This window comes from Labrus mixtus, chromosome 18, assembly GCF_963584025.1.
Source record: "Labrus mixtus chromosome 18, fLabMix1.1, whole genome shotgun sequence".
Lineage (NCBI taxonomy): Eukaryota > Metazoa > Chordata > Actinopteri > Labriformes > Labridae > Labrus > Labrus mixtus.
In genome coordinates, this window is record NC_083629.1 from 3,437,793 (window position 1) to 3,457,454 (window position 19,662).

The 19,662-nt window shown below is 39.1% G+C and overlaps 1 protein-coding gene and 1 long non-coding RNA gene across 2 annotated transcripts in view; one reads left to right on the forward strand and one right to left on the reverse strand.

Moving 5' to 3' along the window:
- The window catches only part of LOC132993047 (uncharacterized), a 329,764-nt gene that overhangs the window by 22,093 nt on the left and 288,009 nt on the right, over nucleotides 1-19,662 (forward strand). The gene's annotated exons all lie outside the window — the stretch shown is intronic.
- Nucleotides 4,322-19,662, reverse strand: part of LOC132993397 (leucine-rich repeat and fibronectin type-III domain-containing protein 2) — a 154,571-nt gene continuing 139,230 nt past the window's right edge. The window contains exons 5-6 of the mRNA XM_061063221.1: nucleotides 13,354-14,750; nucleotides 4,322-9,247 (exon numbers count right to left, since the gene is read on the reverse strand). Coding sequence (XP_060919204.1) covers nucleotides 8,263-9,247; nucleotides 13,354-14,729 — 2,361 coding nt within the window. The 5' untranslated portion in view covers nucleotides 14,730-14,750 and the 3' untranslated portion in view covers nucleotides 4,322-8,262. The remainder of the gene's footprint in view (nucleotides 9,248-13,353; nucleotides 14,751-19,662) is intronic.

Here is a 19,662-nt window from a genome sequence, read left to right on the forward strand (position 1 = left end):
GAATCTCGGAAAAAGACCATAACATTCATATAAGATTCATATGCGGCCCGTTGGTGTTGTTTCAGGATGTAAAGATGGAACTGGTTCTTCAAGTGAGCCTCACCTCGGACAGTTATAACATAACTACCCAACATTTAAAGCCTCTTTTGGGTCACTTGAAAGGGGCTACATAAATCCATCCACATCCATCCATCCATCCATTTTCTTCCACTTGTTCGAGGTTGGGTCACGATGGCAGCATGCTCAGTACAGTAAGTCAACCCAGACTTCCCTCTCCCCAGCAACGTTTTCCAGCTCCTCCTGGGTGATTCCGAGGCATTCCCAGGCTAGACAGGATATATAATCCCTCCAAACACTCTATGAGCAGTCTGTTGTTAGACAGGCACAGAAAATAGTGTGTGATCCTACCCACATTCTTCACTCTGAGTTTCAGCTTTTACCCTCTGGGAGAAGGCTCGGGGTCCCTCAGACACGGCTGAACCGCTAAAAACATTCATTTGTGCCAATGTCCGTTAATATTCTGAATAACAGGTAATGTAGGATGTGACCAGGGGCTGTGCAATATGCCAATACGTTACAGCTGCAAGAAGGGGTTTTTATGTAAATGTGGAATTGTTACTTGAAATGCTCTATTTTATTTGTTATTCTCTTGTAACTCCAGGACAGAGTCCAAGAAAAATTTCCCCTTGGGGAGTATATCTTATCTTATCAGCGAACTCTGGGTCGACCCAGGGGTCTCATCCCAGTTGGGCATGCCTGGAAAACCTCCAATGGAGGCGTCCAGAAGGCATCCTCACCAGATGTCCAAACAACCTCAAACAACCTGGCTCCTTTGGATGCGAAGGAGTAGCGGCTCTACTTCGAGACTACATAAATCCAATCTATTCTAATATTCTTTATATATTATAAATATGCTTCTTAAAATATGAAAAACTAGTTAACGAACTATGATACATTTTCATTACTACTGAACAAGGGCTTGTCTGTGTCAGAAAATGTTTTCAGTATTATTCTGTAATATTCTGGTCATGTGATTACATGTGTTTCATTGCATTTGAGCACATTCTTACACTATCCAGCAGGTATCACTTAATTGCTTGTTTCGTTGATGGACGAGTGACAGCTGACGAAATACTCATTAACTCCCAAGTGAGAGGAATCAAATTCTGAGACTAGACATAATCAACTCTGGCAGGCTCAAATCTCTCTCCAAAACCAGCTGTAAAACTTTTAACAGACTTGTTTTTCCACCCAGGAAACTTTGTCAAGGAAATAAACAAACCCAATACTGGAGACATTATTATTAATGAGGTTATTAATATGTCATTCTGGGAATAAAGGATCCCCAAATAAAGTGGTGATGAGGCTGCAGAAGCAGACAAAGTTCACTTTCTAAAAGCTCTCTGTAATGGACACCCACTTTTATGGAGAAAATGAGAGTCCCCCCATGCAAACTTTTTGTCCTAACCTCCAAAGCAGTCTATTTTCCTTTCATGAATAGACAAAATACCCTGCTGCAGGTCTTGTTCAGGCAAAAAAAAAAAGGTGATGAATAGCTGCTGTGTGTGGCTACTAGTGTGTGAATTCTGCATAAAAGTAACCACAGAAAAAGTACTTCAGAAGAGCTAAAAGGGGTCATTGCCCTGCAAAACAAAACTTTGTTGTAGTTTTTGGAGAGAAAAAAACGCTGACAGTGAAGGTTAGAGATGAGAGACGAGTAGGATAATTGGTATGAATGTCCCCGGAAGGCATCGCCGTCCAAAATAACGATGATGCTCAAGAAATGTAGCGTTCTTTTCCTGTTTGCATCAAACATGTGTTGTTAACAAAGAAGTTTTTATTTTCATTTTGTACAAGCAGACAAGAAATCAAACCAGTAATTCCATTCAAGTGACAGCACTGAAGCTGAATGTGTTGGCTGGAGTGTAAGAGTCCTGTCAAATCTGTTTCCTCATGCCAAATGTAGAGTTTAGGGTACATTTCTTTCTCTTTGAATAATTTCCTGATTCAGATGGAAACAACTTTCAGGTTTTCATCACAGATGATGGGTTGGCTGATCAACCCTGATTAAAATAGCTCAACCATTGTAAGGTATTTATAGTTATCAGAGGATGTATACTATCTTATTGGGTGATCCCCTGATCTTTCATCTGATCATGGTGGTTTAGTTTGCAGTGATTTATCTCAACAACTAATTGGTGGATTGTTGTTAACTTTGGCCTTTGTTCTCACAGCTTGAGATTAAATTACTTTGACAATTTTGTACAGAAATCCTTGAAAAATGTCAACTACCTCGGTTTATTGTCAGATATCTTTAAAACAGATTTTTTGGTAGCTTGTCATTAGCAGCAGTATAAGCATGCTAAAGAACCAAATAATGAACCAGGATGTTAATCTTAATTGGTTAGCTTGATGCTAACAAATACCAGAAAATGCCATTATCTGGTTAACAGAATTAGCATTACATTAAAATAATTCAAATTTAGGAAACAATCTGTTTTACTTACCATATCTACAACAATATATTCATTTCTTATACAGGCATATACTACATTAACTGTGGAGATCAGCTTTAAAAAGTGTTGATTTGTCATGCTAGGTACTCTGATCTACCTTAAAAACCAGTCTGTGCTCTGATCCAGTGACTCTGCATGACTTGCTCTTTTTGTCTCAGGTCAAGTCAGGAATGTATCCCTCTGCTATCTACTTTTGGGCGGTGGTGTGTGAGAGGTTCATGTGTGCATTTCTTCTGCACCCATCGCAGCTCCTCGCTCTTTTATTGAAGAGGAGCAAATGTACATGTGCAACTTTATAACAAGAGTCCATGGAGGCAATTTTTTTTTCACCAGTCAGTGACTTTAGACACGTAGAACCTTTAAAATCTTAATTTCTGTTGCATGATTATCCTTTTCATTCAATACAAACATAATAGTGCCCTTGCCCTTTTAAAATGGTACATTTTTGTATTTTAATCAGTTGAGGTCTGTCTGTCTTTTTGTGGGGAGAGGTTGGGTGGCAACCTAGCGCCCTCAGTGGACCAGTTGCCACTTATCTTTCTAAGTTTTCATGATGTAAGTTGTCTGTAAATCCACGTCTTACCGTTTAACCATAGACATAAACCCTAGGGTCGAGGGTAATTTTCTGATGTGTTTCCTACAATCACACCTCTTTCTTTATCTTGCTTTTCCTCCATATGGTCTTTTTTCCTCCACATGATCTCGCCTTTCTGTTCCAATATGTACAAAGAAGATGTCGATATGGAGAAGCATGTAATTTATTTTTTCCGTCGACGGAAATTCCCAGCAATCTCTCACTGATTTCCTGTACCTCGTTCAGTCGCTGATGTTTTTGTTCAGCTGACAACATTAAGCTTTTTAAAGTAGTATTTCCTCACACACAGGCTTCCTGCTGCGCAACAAATACACACCTGCAGTTTTGAAAGTGGCTTCTTTTTAAAACAATTTTCCAAGTTAAGCGGCGGGGGAACACTTTTTTTGTTCTTTTTTTTTGTTGCACTCCATTGCTTTCCAGACACAACCAGCTCCACCCCGGGTCCTATTCAGCTGCAGAGAAGTCCAATAATTTTGTTCCCTTGCTGGTAATTTGGGACAGAAAAACGTCTCCCTACTGTTCTATCTGATTCTCTTCGGAGGATTTCAGTACAGTTATAACAGAGAGAAAAACACATTCAGGAACAACGATTATTATCAGCCTTGTTAGAGAGGCTTGTTTTTAATTTTAGATTTTAAATAATTTCAAAAGCCTTTTCACGACAAGCTAAGTGAGATGTTTATTCTGCGCAAACAAAGAAAGCTGCGAGGATGATCGGATTACTCTTATGATTTATTACAAAACCGGTGTTACCTTTAGATTATTTTTGCTTTGATATGAATATTGTTTGTAGTATTTAGCTCGATAATAACTACATTTCTGCAGCCAGCAGTGTTGTTCCCTCTGAGGCCTAAGCAGGTGCATATCGTTGTCTTATCATGCACCATTGGTCCTATTTTGTGCTGCCCTAAGCACCTTTCCTGACAGATTATATGAATTAAAGCCTTATTATTGGCTCTAGTCAGGAGCTGCATGTACTGGTTATTTGTAATAAGGGCAGCTGGGGTGAGTCAGCAGCCACTGGCCTGATTACAGCAGCTGGACCTCAGGAGGAAAACCTTTGGCTCATGTATGTTGAGATTGAAAGAGTCAGCTCAGGCTTAGAAAGATGGGTGCCAAAAATGCAATTAGTGATGTAATATAAGACACATGGAATAGTAACAGGTGTGTCTGTGAGATGCAGAAAGAAAATAAAACACAAAACAACCAGTTTGGTTCATAGGAATTAATCAGTATTTTATAATCTTTTGTAGCAAAATGATTTCACACAGAAACAGGTTTTTTTTCCGTCTTTTTTTTTTTTCCTAGAACCTCTGGTGAGAATCATGACTATGTCGAGTACACACTTAAAATGTATTCTCAGTTAGCAGACTGCAAGAGGATGTAACATTATGTCCAAAGGAGAGGAAGCAGGTTAAAGGGTCAGTTCACCCAAAAGACAAAAAAAGAAAGGTTTTCTCATTTATAACCAGTGTTGTCTATAGATGCAGATATTTGGCTCTATTTACCCAGGAGATGAGACATCCCTCTTCAACATGTTGGTACAATGGAGCAGATATTGTAGATTAAAATTTGATATACATCAAAAACACAAAAAAGTTATTTACCAGCTGACCAAATTCTGATACTAAAAAGAGATTGCTAAAAATGTAAAAAACAATTTTAATACCATGAAAATGTAGCAGTTACCTATGCGCTGGGATGCTGTGCGCATGTCTATAGGCCGAACCACGCCCACTCACTCTCAATTGTCAATAACTGCTACAACCTGACAATTGAGGGTTCATCTGACTGCTCTATTGGATCTGTTAAACGATACATCTTTAAGCCACCAGAGCCAGAATCAGATTCCAAACCTGAGGACACTGACGTTCCTGAGAGTCTACCTATTTTGTCTCAGTCTGCAACAAAACCTGTTCCCCATGTAAGAGAGTAAGCTTATCAGTGTATAACATAAGCCTGTTACTCAGAAGTATGAAGGCATTGCTAGCTAGAAAAACTGCAAGACTGTAATGTTAAAACTTGTAGTAACTTGTGATCGAGCGGCAGAACAGAAGATGATAGAGCGCTCACTGCTTTAATATCGTTGCAGCACTAACAGGGTTGGATTATGCAAACGAGCTCTAGGGCACCATGAAGCCCCCCTTTATCTCCACCCCTAAAAAACTGAACCTATAAGTGATGACAATGTTCTTATGCTTTTCACAGACTTTATTATCCTAATAATCTCCAGGTTTCTGGACACATTTCTGAAATTTCCTTGAAAGACCAGCTTCAATTTGACTTTAGTAAATATTAAATTATCACAAGTGCACCTTTAGAAAAGATGTTGAATTAAACACTGTCTAAAATACTCTATTACCAGTTTAATACTGTCTCCTGCTTATAGTCTTCTGAGAGGTCCTTTAATGAACTTCATATGAATTTACAGTTGGATACTATTCAGTGAATAATTCTGATAAAAATAATAAAAAAAACTGTGCATGTTTTGGGGATTCTGTGGAAGCATTGACCACCATTCAAAGATTGGGTTTTATGTGTGAAATCACCCATTATATGACATTGATAGTGATCGTAATTTCAGTTATTATTGTTAATGTGATTTCTGGAAATCCATTGAGGGAAACATAAAGTCCAGCATACTGTAATGTTGATGATATTCTATATTAATTTCACAAATCCCTTGAATATTGAAACCAATTATGAGATCGTATGTCTCCATTATTTTTGACTTGTCTTTCCCAGTCTGCAAATGACCACCTGAACCATTATAAACTAATGTCCCATAACAGCTTGGTACTTTAACCAAACATTACTCAAGGGCTTATTAGTGACTATTTTCAGTTGTGGATAATTATACATTTTGCAGCAATCATGTAATCATAAACCACTACAGCTTCCATTTAGTTGGTAATGAGGGAACATCACCAGCCCACCAAGTTGTGAGTCAGGACAATCTAGGATTAAGATATTTATCTGCTTTGGATACACATGACCCTTGGTGTTGACTCAATTTGTTGTTTGATTTGGACGATTCATGGAATTTGTCAACAATGAGAATAACAGAAAATGTCACTGGACTTATGGTTTAAGGCACACATTGACACAAAAATCATGTACATCCAATATCACTTTAATTTCTTAAAAAAATAATACAGTAAAAGATAATATTTAGAAAGCAAATCCACCAAATATGGTAAAGGTAGAAAACTCATGGCAGGGTTTCTACAAACCTGGGGAAAAAGACATCAAGAGTATCTAGATGGCCAGAAACACCAAAGGTAAGTCAGAAAAGATGTGTTTTCTAGTGTTTGTGAACTGACCCTTTCAAACTGCCATTCCTCCACTTGTATAATATTGAATCCCATTCCAGTGAGCCAACTTACAATGACCAAGTTGGTACACCACAGTAAAGCACCTTCCCACTGTTTGCTTCACATGAACATAAAAGTACTACTGCACAATTTTCTGCCCTTTACATTCTCACCCAGAAATTTTACAAAAAGAAATGCCAATATACAGAACATTACACCTAGGGAAGAAAAACATAATAAAAAATGATGACCAGCTCACATTTTGAAATGCAGCAGAGGCCCATAAGATATTGAGAAAGGCATCAAAATGGGTATGGATGTATCTGTTACTTGTGGGCAGTTATTTGAATAGCCACTATTTTAAAGTATCATCTTGCAATGTACAGCTCTGAATAAAAGTAAATGAAACAATAAATGGTTCCCTTGATGAATCAGTTAGAATAAGACATAAACCAACATTTTTTTTGTGCAATTGGATGAAATACATTGCCAAAGATTTTGCCAATTAGTGATGGTTTGGGCCTTAAAAAGTTCTCCTTCTGTAATTCTCGGCCCTCTCCCACTAATGTTCTCTGCTAAACAGCTCAATGACCTTTATCATGCTCATAGACTTCAATTTGGACTTATTACATAACCAGGCTAAGTGAGTAATTCTAATACTCTCTTGTTTGTGTTACCTCATGAGAATTACAGCCGAATAATCCAATATTCTATGAGTTGAAGCAAACTGAGTATGTGGGCTTGTTGGATTTCAAAGCCTATTCCAATCAGGAGACTGTAATATGTGTTGATTGCATCTGAAACCATACCCTGCGGCAAACACTGTGTTTACATTAACGGCCTATTCGCCAACAGGGACCATTGTCAACAGCGTTAACCAATGGGGAGAGTATGAAAGCATTCATGAAGACATTGAGTCAAAGCAGAACATCAACCTGAGCAGGGGAATGTTGGGTTGAATTGGTTGTAGACTAAATAATTATTTGAAGCATTTGCAAATGGGCACATAACTTTGTGTCTCGGGCTGTTTGTGGTCCATACTTTGCATTTGGGTTAATCTGCATTCTTTTATACATGACCTCATAGGATACATAACCTGAGGTAGAAATACAAGACTGGCTTGCTGTGGTTCTATGTTGCTGATAACTAGAGCATAGGGCATTACCAAAAAAAAAAAGGTTTGATTTGTGATTAATTGAAATCCCACTGTTGTATAATGTGAAATGGCTGCACATGAAAGAATGGCATCTCTGTGTGAACAATTAAAACCTCTGAAGAGCTGTGCCTCTGCCTGCTGATGAATCACCTCAAATAATAAATAGTAAAAATGATAGAAAAACTTGTGAAAAATAAAAATGACTTTTGTTTCTATTGGCCCCTCCAGTCCTTCTCTCTACTGTTGCAGTAGTCCCATGTCACGCTGAGGGTCCAAGACATTGTGATGCACATATACTTCACGACAGCTGCAGTTAATCCTCTTGGCATTCAGTTCTCTCGATATAGACATATTAAATCCACTTCTTTCTTTATTTTTCCCTTTTCAGAGATACTCACATGTGCCCTGTGGATAAGGAATGATTCCCATCAGCATAATTCAAGATTCTATGTTCTTTTGAATCCAGACAGTATTTTAAATACTTCAAGAGACTTTCGAATACTTGAGATCATTGCCAGGAATCTTTAGAGATGGGTGTCTTTTCTTACATAGTTGCTTACACAGTTTTCACATGGAGTACATTCATGCCGTACCCAAAGGCAGATTCCCTCAGGGATATCTCATCTATACTCAAGTTCTTGACATAGATTAATCATATGTCCATTGATCTCACAGTTGGACTCAAACTGTGCTTTCCATAACCCACTCAGAGCTCTCGAATGGGGGCTTCTCGTCCTCACTGTCATCATACTGCAGTAGCATGCCATTCACAGATAGACTGCGCTTAGTCCAGATGTTGCTTATCCTGCGAGGGTGGCTGCTGCGACACTGTGCAGCCCCGACATGACCCATGTCAAACGAGTGGCTCCTCTTGGGCTTACCCTCCTGGGGCAGCCCAAGTAAACGTCCAAGCATGGTGGTGGACTCAGCCCTCCCAAGTAGGGGTTCTTTATCAGACGGGGGCGCCACAGCCACTGTCGTCATAGCAGTAGAAGTGGAGGAAGGTCCAGAGGCCCCTTGGTGTTCCCTCACTACCCCTCGCAGCTCCAGTGAGGTGAAGGCCCCTAATAGGTTGTCCAGGTTTGGTCGTGCTTTTGCGCCGTGCCTCCTGAACTTGCTGCTGGGCAACGTGCTGCATTCACTGCCCTGCATGTTGTAGCGGTCATTAGCCTTCCTGCCTGTGTGGCTGTCTAATGAGTTAGAAGAGGAAGAGGATGAAGAGAGACTACTCTGGAGGGATCCACACTTAAACTCTACCATTTCCTCACGCATGACCACCACAGTGGACTTGACCTGTGGTGGGGCACCATTGAACCTGTTCAATCCCCCATTGGTCTGCGAGTAGGTGTTGCTCACAGAGGGTAATTTATTAGTCTGGATGCCACTGGTCACCTTGTACCGCACCATTAGTATAATGATGAACACCAGCAGTGTGGCAACAATAATGCCGCCAATGACCAGGATCATGGTGCCACCCAGGAAGCCACTGTGGAGAGACTGGCACTGTGGGTAGTCCTCCGTGGTGATGAACTGGACACAGCCAACTATATTGGTGGCAGTGAGGGTGGTGGCTGTGTCATCCCAGATGGCCAACACACACAGGTCATACTGCATTCCTGGGACAAGATTTGTGACTACAAAAGCTCTGTTAGTCATTGATATCATCCTGAAAAGAGACAGAAGCACATAAAGGAACACCATTAAAAATCAAAATCCTTGCTATGGGAGTTCAAGACAAGGCTAGAGAACTTTAGGATGAAACGCAACACTGGATTAATCTGTTATGCTGCTGGAAGATAAAAAAAAGAAAAAGAAAATGAAGTATGCTAAGTAGCTATTTATATGCACAGAGTATTTCAGAAAAATGACTTCATTGGTCCCATTATAACACATTTGATATGCATGAAGCAATAGTAATGAGATAAGTATTCAATGGCCACTCTTTGAATATTGTTTTGGCCAAATGAAATTACTTGTACATTCCATTTAACTTGCATTAAATTGTTTTAACTCTGTTATCATTCCAGATGTTTGAATACGACTGATTCACTCAGCGTCACTCTTTTTGACTGAACTGAAAGTCACTGCTGCAGTAGCTTAATTTCAAAGAAGTGTTTACAATTATTTTGCTGCAGAAACTTTGTGTTATGTATACACACATTAATTTATTTTGGTCCAACTCAACTAGTCTTTTTAGACAGCAGGGAAAACACCAACGCTGGCTTATGAGGCCAATGATAAGATCTAAAAGTCCTTGATAATGTCATTTTAACATGTATTTCTGTATGTCTTTTATTATGGCTATCAATCACATCCTGTAGATGTCAAGTGAAAAAATAAATAAAGTTCATGTGTCAGGGATGGAGCCTGACTTTTTTGAGTGGGCTGACCAAACTGGGGAATTGACCTAAGGGGTGGCATGACTCCACGAATCATAACTAATGTAACTCCTAACATTTATAAATTGACATTTGAATTAGTCCTACACTACAAAGACACAGACCTTCAAAATAACAAAAATGTGTTATATTCCTGTGTACTGTATATTCAAACTTTAAAAAAGTAACACAACCTGGGAACTAGTAGCCTAGTGGTTAGTTTGCACATAGTCCTTTCTGACTCTATCTACTGTCCTGTCTTTACAATAAAGGAATAAAAGCCCCAAAATAAACCTTAACAAATAGTTTACACATCTGAGTGGTAACAATCTTTTTGACTTACTTCTTTAAGGACTAGCAGCCTGAGTATTAGATCTGCCTCTAATAAGGCAAAAAGCAGTATATAGTTTAGAATTTTGGGGTGACCAAATTGGATTTCGAGGGTGACCCCTGGTGACCCCCTGGATCAACCCCTGTGACTTGTCATTCCTTAAAGTCATTTTAGGCATTATGTTTAATGGGGAAAAGCTATTAAAAAGTTACTCTTCAAAACATAAATCTAGATTTTCATGACATGCAGTTTCTTGCAGTGCTTGACTGGTCTAACCAGGCTGCCACTGTTGAAACATCTGTTACTGTAAACTGCCAGATAAGCGTAATTAACTCTACTGACTGCATCTCTTGCAGTCAGCGTAAAACATCACAGAGATGTCAAACTAAACAGGACCATTTGCAAACACTTTATAGACACATTATATAATCATTACAGTCCAAGAACCAAGATTGGTCTGAATGGGCTGTTAGTGCTTTCTCACGTCAGAGATAATTGAGTAAAGAGAGTTGGCTTTTGAAGAAAGGTTTGCAGATATCCTTTCACTTTTAGAACCTTGCATCTACTAAAGCTATTTAACAGGTTCTTTCTTTACACAATGGTGCTGTAAGGTGATAATGGAAACAAGTTGGAGTTGGAGAAAGGAGGTTGGGACTATTTTAATGAAGTTTTTTCAGACCATAGAAGTTGTAGAATAACAATCTGAACCTCATGAGCATAAACAAGCACTTTTAGTGTTCGTAACTCTGAGAAGGCGCACCTGCCCCTGTGGATTATGTAGAAGCAGTTGCAGCCCATTTTCCAGCTGCTGACTGAGGTGATAAAAATGAGCCATTCCAAAAACTTTCTGTGTCAAAAATACAAGAAATAAAAAAAAATAGGGCCCAGGTTTAAAAACAGTGGTAATCCCTGAAGGCACAAGCCATAAAACAAGGCGTAACAATCAATTGCTGTTACAAGCAGTGCAGCATGTGGGTAGAAAATGGCCCTTTAAGACTCTTAACCCTACTTATAAAGTTGTATATAAATAGATTCCTCAGTGATCCATGCATTGTTGGCTCACTTTTTTTTCCCTAGAGTTCAAGCTTCCACAGCTTTAATACCCCACGGATCCCAGACACTAGTGAGGGCGCGGTCCCCATTATTCATCATTAATTGCATTTTTTTTTATAACTGGGAAGAAGCTGCGTTGGCTTACATGTTTGAGAGAACTCACACATTCTTTCTCCTCCGCCTCGTGGCTCTGATTGATTTTTAATCATGGCATTGACTGAGTGCGGGCAAGGCTCTGGAAAACTGTGTCAGCCAGCTGGAGGATCACAGTAGGTGTGCATGTGCAAGCAATGAAGTCATATCAATATTAATTCAAAAGCAGTGGTAGGCCTCTCTTTACTTGTTATCTCTCCCTTTCAGCTCTGAATTTTCTTCTGAAGTGAAAAAGGACTGCACACGAGTAATTGTATAAGCGCTCATACATATATTGCTTTGGGTCATTTTTCCGCTCTATATTATCTATATTCTCTATGCCCTCATTATGGTTCATAAATCCCTTCAACGAGGATAAAAAGGCTATTAGCCAAATGAGAAAGTAAAAACACGATAGGGATAAAACATTTTGCAGGTAATTGATGTCTCAAAGGTGTCAAGACAATCACAAGTGTATTATATTGGTTTATAGTAAGCGTTCTGGGCTGATAGCGAAATCAGGAATGTAATTAAAATAATCAATTTCAAGGGAATTAAAACAACTGCTACAAATCGACGAATGACTGAAGAAATGCAGTTTAGAAAGGACATATCAGAGTGTCTGTGCAATTTTGTAGACATTAGATAAACCTCAAAAGAGCCATTTACAAGAAATTCAAACGAGTACACCTTTGTTTACATCACTGGGATAAAAGATACCGAATATTTTTATTAATCTCTTTTCTCTGTATGACAAACTGCTTCATTGTGTGCATGCAAGGAAATCAGATAAACACCTTTATTATTGAAAGTGTAAGGCTGGCGAGTTGCATTCAGTGTGTGAACAAAATAAAATCTCTCTTCAATACTTTCTACTGTTCTGATCTCATATTCCCTGTTAATAACATGGCTTTTGCCTTCCCATATCCATCAATTACCTTTCATTCAGCAGCTATGTATTTTATAGAACTTTGCACAAATATGTTATATTTCTTTGGTTGTTGCCAGAGAAGCCTGACATTGACACGATAGTGATGTCACTAATATCCAATGCAGGCCACTTTACCAATTTTCCCTGATGGTGTAATTACTATCTTTAGCATGCTAAAAGTTTCCCTGCAGTTCGATGGGTGTGTTTAAGTGCTCTGACCTTTTGGAGTCCATGGTGCTACTGAATTTGAAAGGAGCCTGAAGTAATGTCTAAGATAAATGCCTGAATATGTAACAGCTTTCAGCTAAAAATGTGTCCTTCTGTGAGGACTTAGAAATGGGACTTATTATTTGTTCTTAAAGTAAAATTTAGTATATTTGGTTAATTTTTAATATATTAATTCAATGATTAACAGCAGAGTTATTGTCTCTCTCAAATTCAGATCTTGTGTTTGAATGTCACTACTTCAACTGTCTCTCATACTGTATGATATGGGGAATTGATTTCACGGAGCCAAAGATCTCCAGCTGAAGTCAGCTTTATGGACTTCAGCAGCTTAGGAAGGATACATATAAATGAGGGTCTATAATCCTTTTTATTTCTAATTAATACTTCAGTGCAAGGATTTCTTACCCACTTTTCCTAAAAAAAAAGAAAAGAAAATTGCACACAATGTTCATTCTTTTGGTGAAAGCAATTATCATTCAAGGGGGGGGGGGGGGGGGGGGGGGGGAATTAAGAAAAAATGAATGTTGATCTCCAAGTAACACTTTAGAGAAAATGAATGTCTCAAGCACTCAACCTGCAAACAATTAGCAATTGACTCAGGAAGCTGAGCAGTGAGTATTTGAAGTTACAAATTACACCTCGGGCTTAATTCAACAATATGACCCATAAAGGTCCAGGCTCCTATTTGGATTTAATAGAGTTTCATTAATCAGTCTTACCTGTAAATGAGGACCTCATCCTCAGAACAATTGTACTGAAGCTGATACATTTTGACCTTTGGAGTTGCTTTGCTAACGGTCCACTTAACCATCGCAGAGACAGCAGTCACTTCTGATACAGACACCACCTTCTCCGGCAGAGGTTTAGGCTCCCCTTTGCTGATCTTGGTAGAGCTAGTTATGTCCGAAAGCCCTGATTTGGACTGTGTGGTACGGTTTGTACCATTACCCAGATGTGGAAGTTGAATGATTGACAGCTCTATGGAGGCTGTAGATTCCCCAGCGGCATTAGCAGCTATGCAAGTAAAGGTACCATAATCCTTAGATGTGGTTATTGTAATGTCCAGGGTTCCATTCTCATATACTGTCGCTCGGGAGGAGTTGCTGATCAAACGGTCATCAGGAGCAACCCAATGCACCATTGGCATTGGATCACCAACTGCTTTGCAACGCAAGCTTGCTGTTTGGCCTTCCAGTACAAGTAACTTGTGTGTATGTTGAGTGATTAAAGGGGGCTCACAAACAAACTCTTCCTCCCGAACAGACCAAAAGTAGCGGCCTTTTAGACTGGCAGGAGAAGCACAGGTTTCCATATCATCCTCACGCTCCAGCCTTCGGAGCCAAAGCACTTCACAGTTGCAGTGCAAAGGGTTGCCACCAAAGCTAAGAGACAGCGGAGGAAGATAAGGAGTGCTCAAAACTACATTACTCTGGGAGCGCCCAAAGATGGGATCTGGAGGGAGCTTCTGCAGACGGTTAGAGGTGAGGTCCAATCGGGCAAGTTTCTCCAAATCTGTAAAAGTCCCCTCTGAAATGAAGGCGATGAGGTTATGATCCAAACTCATCTGATGGAGGTTGACCATCTTACGGACGGCTTCCCAAGGCACACTGCGTAAGTTGTTATATGACAAATCCAGGTCCTCTAACGTCAGTAACAAGTCGTCAAAGGCTGCATTGTTGATTTGATTCAGTTGATTGTTGTTGAGGATGAGGTGTTGCAGATTGATCAGCCCTCGAAGGTCATCAGGTCCGAGCTCAGTCAACCGGTTACTGTCGAGGTGCAGCGATCTCAGGGTCTCCAGGTCAATGAAAGAAAAAGGCTGGATGGTGCCGATGGTGTTTCGGGACAGGGTGAGATCTACGAGGCCCGTCATGTTGGCGAAGTCCTGAGTGGAGATCTTGAGGATAAAGTTGCCTCCAAGGCGCAGCTCCACAGTTCGCCGGTCGATGTCCGGTGGGACAAAGAGCAGGCCTTTGGAAGGGCACAAAGTCCCCAGAGATTCTGAGAGGTTCTGGCAGACACAGTATTTGGGACATGCATGGACCATTGTAACTGTGGTTCCCAGAAGCAGGAGACTGATGACCACTTTGTCCATGTTAGTTCATACAATGGGGACCTGAAAAACAAACAAACAAAAAATACCACCAGTTAGAATTCAAGTTAATGATCAGTTTAAACCTGGTATTCCCAGTTATCATACCCTCGGTTTCCACAAAATGTTAAGTTGCATAAGATGCATCATAATTGTAGTCTTTTAATCTGTATCTTTGCAATATTTACATTGCAAACACTTTCTTAAGGTTCATCTCACATTCAAAGAAAATGTTCACCAACTTATCCCCAAAAACAGTATTGTGTGGAGGAGCCTCCATTAACACTGGCATGATTAAATTCCACCTTGGCCTCGGACAATGTAGGCCAAATTTGCTCATTTGATGAGCTGGTCTGATTGTCATCCTTGAAGATTTTTCCCATTAAAAATCCCCGCTTTTAATATTCATATACATGTATTTTGCAATGCAAAGGAGGTGGGAGAAATCACATGAGGATTTTGTCCATGAAGCCCGGATTAAACTGTGCTAAGAAGCTATTTTTAATACCGCACGTGCTTATACAGTAAGCTGTCATTACAGATCTGGTGTTATGGAAAGTAGTTCAACTGTAGGGAACATGTATATGCAGTGCATAATGGAAAAGGTATAGGATTTATAGGAAGAACAACATCATCCTCCATCTGTATCTCTATTATTTCCTTACATCATTTGCCCCATTTCCCATACCTGCACTGTTTGAAGAAAAGATTATGTGGTTTGGAAAAAAGCAAACATATTCCACAAGCCGCAGGTGTTAGTTGTCATAGTTGGCTGATGAAATCAGCACAGATCCATGAACATCTTTACAGCCTTCACACCTGGCTGACTCCTCTGAATGGATGGCCACACATGGCTTCATCCAACGAGCGTTTTATTCCCCAAGACATTTGTATCATTAATTCCTAATACTCAAACCTTAAAAAAAATCAATTCCAATCATCTTTTTTTTTGGCCAGCAGTATTTCCAAATGGAAATCTCTGCCTTGTGGTCTCCATGCTTCTCACTTTAACTATGGGGAGGGACAGATGTAATGTTTTTCTGTCATCTGTATTTGTAATGCTGTCCTTTATTATCATATATCTTTGATATGGTGCTTGCAGCATGAGGACTCTTTATCTTTTACCACCCTGTAACACCCCTTCACATGTAGAGCCCACTTTTTAATAAGAGGCAACAAGAGGCAATATGCATAAATAACCCCTCTCCTTCCAATGCTATTCTGTAATTATATGGTGAAGTGCCACTGCATCTGGCCTGTGTGCTACGAAAAGATAATGACAATGAAACCCAGGCAGTAAAAATTGGAGGAAAAAGAGGCTGCAATGAAATCATTTAACCTGAGGAAATGTATCAATAATTGAGGGAAAATTTACACTTTAAAAAGTAAAGATAAATTGGTCCCATTTTAACTCATGGTAGTTTTTAAAGAACTTTCCTAGTTTTAAGCCTTTAAATATGGTATGAATTCAATACACAGTTACCATAAAAATACTTTTTAAAAGAAACATTGTAAAACGTGACAAATGTGTAATAAACAAGTGATCCACCATGTACTTTGTGCAAGTAGATTTAGAAGTTTTTTCAGCTAATCAGCTCGTACCACTTAACTGTAGAGTGCCATCATTTTTTTATGAACTGGCGGCAACTCTAATTGATAATAATGACGAAATATTGAGTATGAGATAATGGCAGTTAATGGAACATAGCGTAACAGAAATAGAAATTAAATGGAGTGATATGGTCAGGAAACTTACATGATGATGCCACATACACAGCACTGTATATCTTTAGTGTTAAAAACATAGCTAATGTTTGCAGTTATAAATACTGGACGTGTTACACCAAGGAAATTACAGCTGTAAAACCTCTGAGTGTTCTGAAGAAAACTTGCTTGCTATAGACTTTGACATGACACATTTTCCCACATCCTCTACAACTAGTAATTACTGTATACTGGAGCTGCTTGTCCCTTTACAACATATAATATTTCAATTACACATCATGCTGTTTATTAAAATAGGTTAAAAAGGAAGCAGAAATCTTGCCTAGTATCTCAATATGGAGTGGTAGTATGTAGCAACCATAAGGAAAGTCAGACGCCGAGGTTCATACAGTATTTCAAGACATGTCACACTATTTGAAACAAATCAAATCAACTCTCTGTGTTACCAAACATCAACTCCATCTGGATAAAACATTTGTATTGCATCACTGCATCAAATTAAAAATGTAAATCTCTCATTTCTGATTATCATCTTGTCAAAACAAACAGCTAGGGCGATCATTTATAAGCTGAAGTTATCAACTTAACTTTGTGTTGCCAACATATTCGAGCTGACATACAACCAGTAACACCTTGACTGTAATTTGTAGAGCATGAAGGCGGAATGGTGGGTGGAAGTCGTTCAAAAAAAGTAGTAACAAAGGCGTGATAGGGGGAAGATGGTTGCAAGATGGTGTGTGTGTGCGCATTCAGTGTTTGTGTATGTGAAACATGTCGTTCCTCCCCCTCCCTCCTCCGCAACAAATACAATGTGAATTCCCAAACCAATATAGCACCGTTGCAGTTGCAATGTGTAAGTACTAAGGCGTGATGACGGCAGAGCTTCAATGTTGTGGCAGAAAATAAGTCAAGCTGTGATGCCGCATTCCTACAAAAGAAGAACCTTTTCTTTCAGCACTCGCATGCTTTTGAACAACCTGTTCGGGGTAGGAATGAGGGGTTTTTATTCAAGCCAAATAATTGCAGACTTGAAGTCTACTGCTCAGCACTCTGTAGCTGATGCCCAGTGGGCCTCATGGTGAGAGCACTGATGACAGTTTCTCTCATGAACTCATTTTAATGGACAGCATCTAGAAACAACTAAAGGCCAACTTTTTTCTGTCTTCCTTTTGCCTGAAAGTTAACATTCTGGTGGGTAAGCATTATTAAAACTTGCGAAAAATGTAAGAAAATGCTCACAAAAGGCTTGTTCAGAGTAAAATCCAATCTTGGACCATTTTCCCATTAAAGCATTTGTGGAACATTGTGGTTACTGGGAGGAGAAAAACCAGTCCATGTAGAGGCTGAGTTGACCTTTAAGAGATAGTGGGGTGTCACGCCTAAAGAGACGAGAACCATGGAGGATGTTTCAGCTCCACATCCATTTTACGTATGGCCTTTACTGTGGCTGCAGCAAAACCCACGTTTTATTACAAGCGACAAAGATGCAGCTCAAATGCCAACAAGAACATATTCTAACCAGTTCCAAAGTGTGTTAGTGGTGATGACATATAGAACCATGAAATATATATTTGATTGTTTCTATATCCTCTGGTTTTATGCTAGCTCTCTGCCTGCCTTTGTAGTGTCCCACCTGTAGGCATGTATTCATAGTCCTTATAATCAACATTTATGCAAAGTGGTCATGAATAATCATAATAGTATTTCAGTATAATAATGAACTAATAGACACATATTATGCAAGTTAGATAAATAAATAACAATAGTGTGAGGGTTGCATATTATAAACACAAACATAATCAACTAAGGATGAAATGCAGAAGGGCACATGTGTACATGAATTCAAACTGAGCCTACAAAGTGAAACTCATCAAGGATAGAGTGAAAAAAGTCAATGCTTAGATGAAATCTTGCATGGTCAAAAAGTGAGGTCTCAAGTTTCATACGAGCTCGCTTTTGGGGTAATTAAGTAATAAATCTTATGCTAACCTGACATTTACGAGAGGTGAAGGAGCGACAAATACAAGAAAAAGGACCATCATTCCAAGAAAACCTGAAACACATGCTATGTTGGTGTGTCGATGTCCGGTCACAAGATGGTTGGCCAGATATTTACCCCATTTATCAAGAAGACATGACATTGCAGTAGGTTTTTTTGACTGCTAACTTCTGAGACTAGCATGTGGCAATGTATGGGACATGGCTGGGTCTGTGAAGCCCTCATGGGGCATAGATAGATCTATAAAGCCCTTATGGGACATAGTAAGAGCTATCTAGCTCGCGTAGGACATGGATAGAGATATGAAGCCTGTATTTCGTGAAGTAGGAGAATCTAATGGTGGAGGAGGCGGATACCATCCTCACAAAAAGTATATATTGTATGATATTCTTTGTCTTGGTCAGTTGTCTGCAGGCGGCTCACTGCTTTGGATTCTGAGAAAGGTGAATAAAGCTTTCAGTACTCAATTTGTTGGTCTCCTGGGTCCAGTCTCTGAAGAAAGACAAACAAGCTTTAAAAAACTGACCCTGCCTATTTTCCAGATTTATTAAAAAATAACACGACACCTTCCTTTCATTTACAGTCGGCTTACTTGACTTTTCAGCTCATGTCTGCAATACCATTAATACATTAATGCTTATTTAAGTTATTTATACATACCCATGTATGTTAAATGTCTAAAGATGTAGTTTGACATATAACTTGTGTTATCATTGCACCTGGCAAATGAGCATCAGAGCCTCATTCAAACATAGTTTACCAACTGCAACCAATGGCAATTTCTATAAGCATCCAAACAATGTGTAAAGGACTACAGTTTAAGAGTCAGCCCAGAGTCGCTGTGCTGTTTAATACCCTTTCTATCACCAATAATACAAGAGTCAGTAAAGCAAATTAGAGATGAAGATGCACTCAACTCATCAGACATATCACAATACTGGGTCCACAATTGTTACATATGATTCTTAGAAATGTAATTCTTCAACAATGTGAATGCAAAATATCATATTTCTTACTTTTCTTTGTCATTATGTTTTACTGATAAGTAACTAATAAATCAAAAAACTACATTTAGAGCCCAAATAATGAAAATCTCTTTGAATAAACAGCTGCGGCCTGTGTTTTGTACATTAAATTGCACAAAGCTTTTGAAGACACAAAATGTTCTCAACAAATATACAGTATACATTTTCAGTCATGATTTTGAAAAGC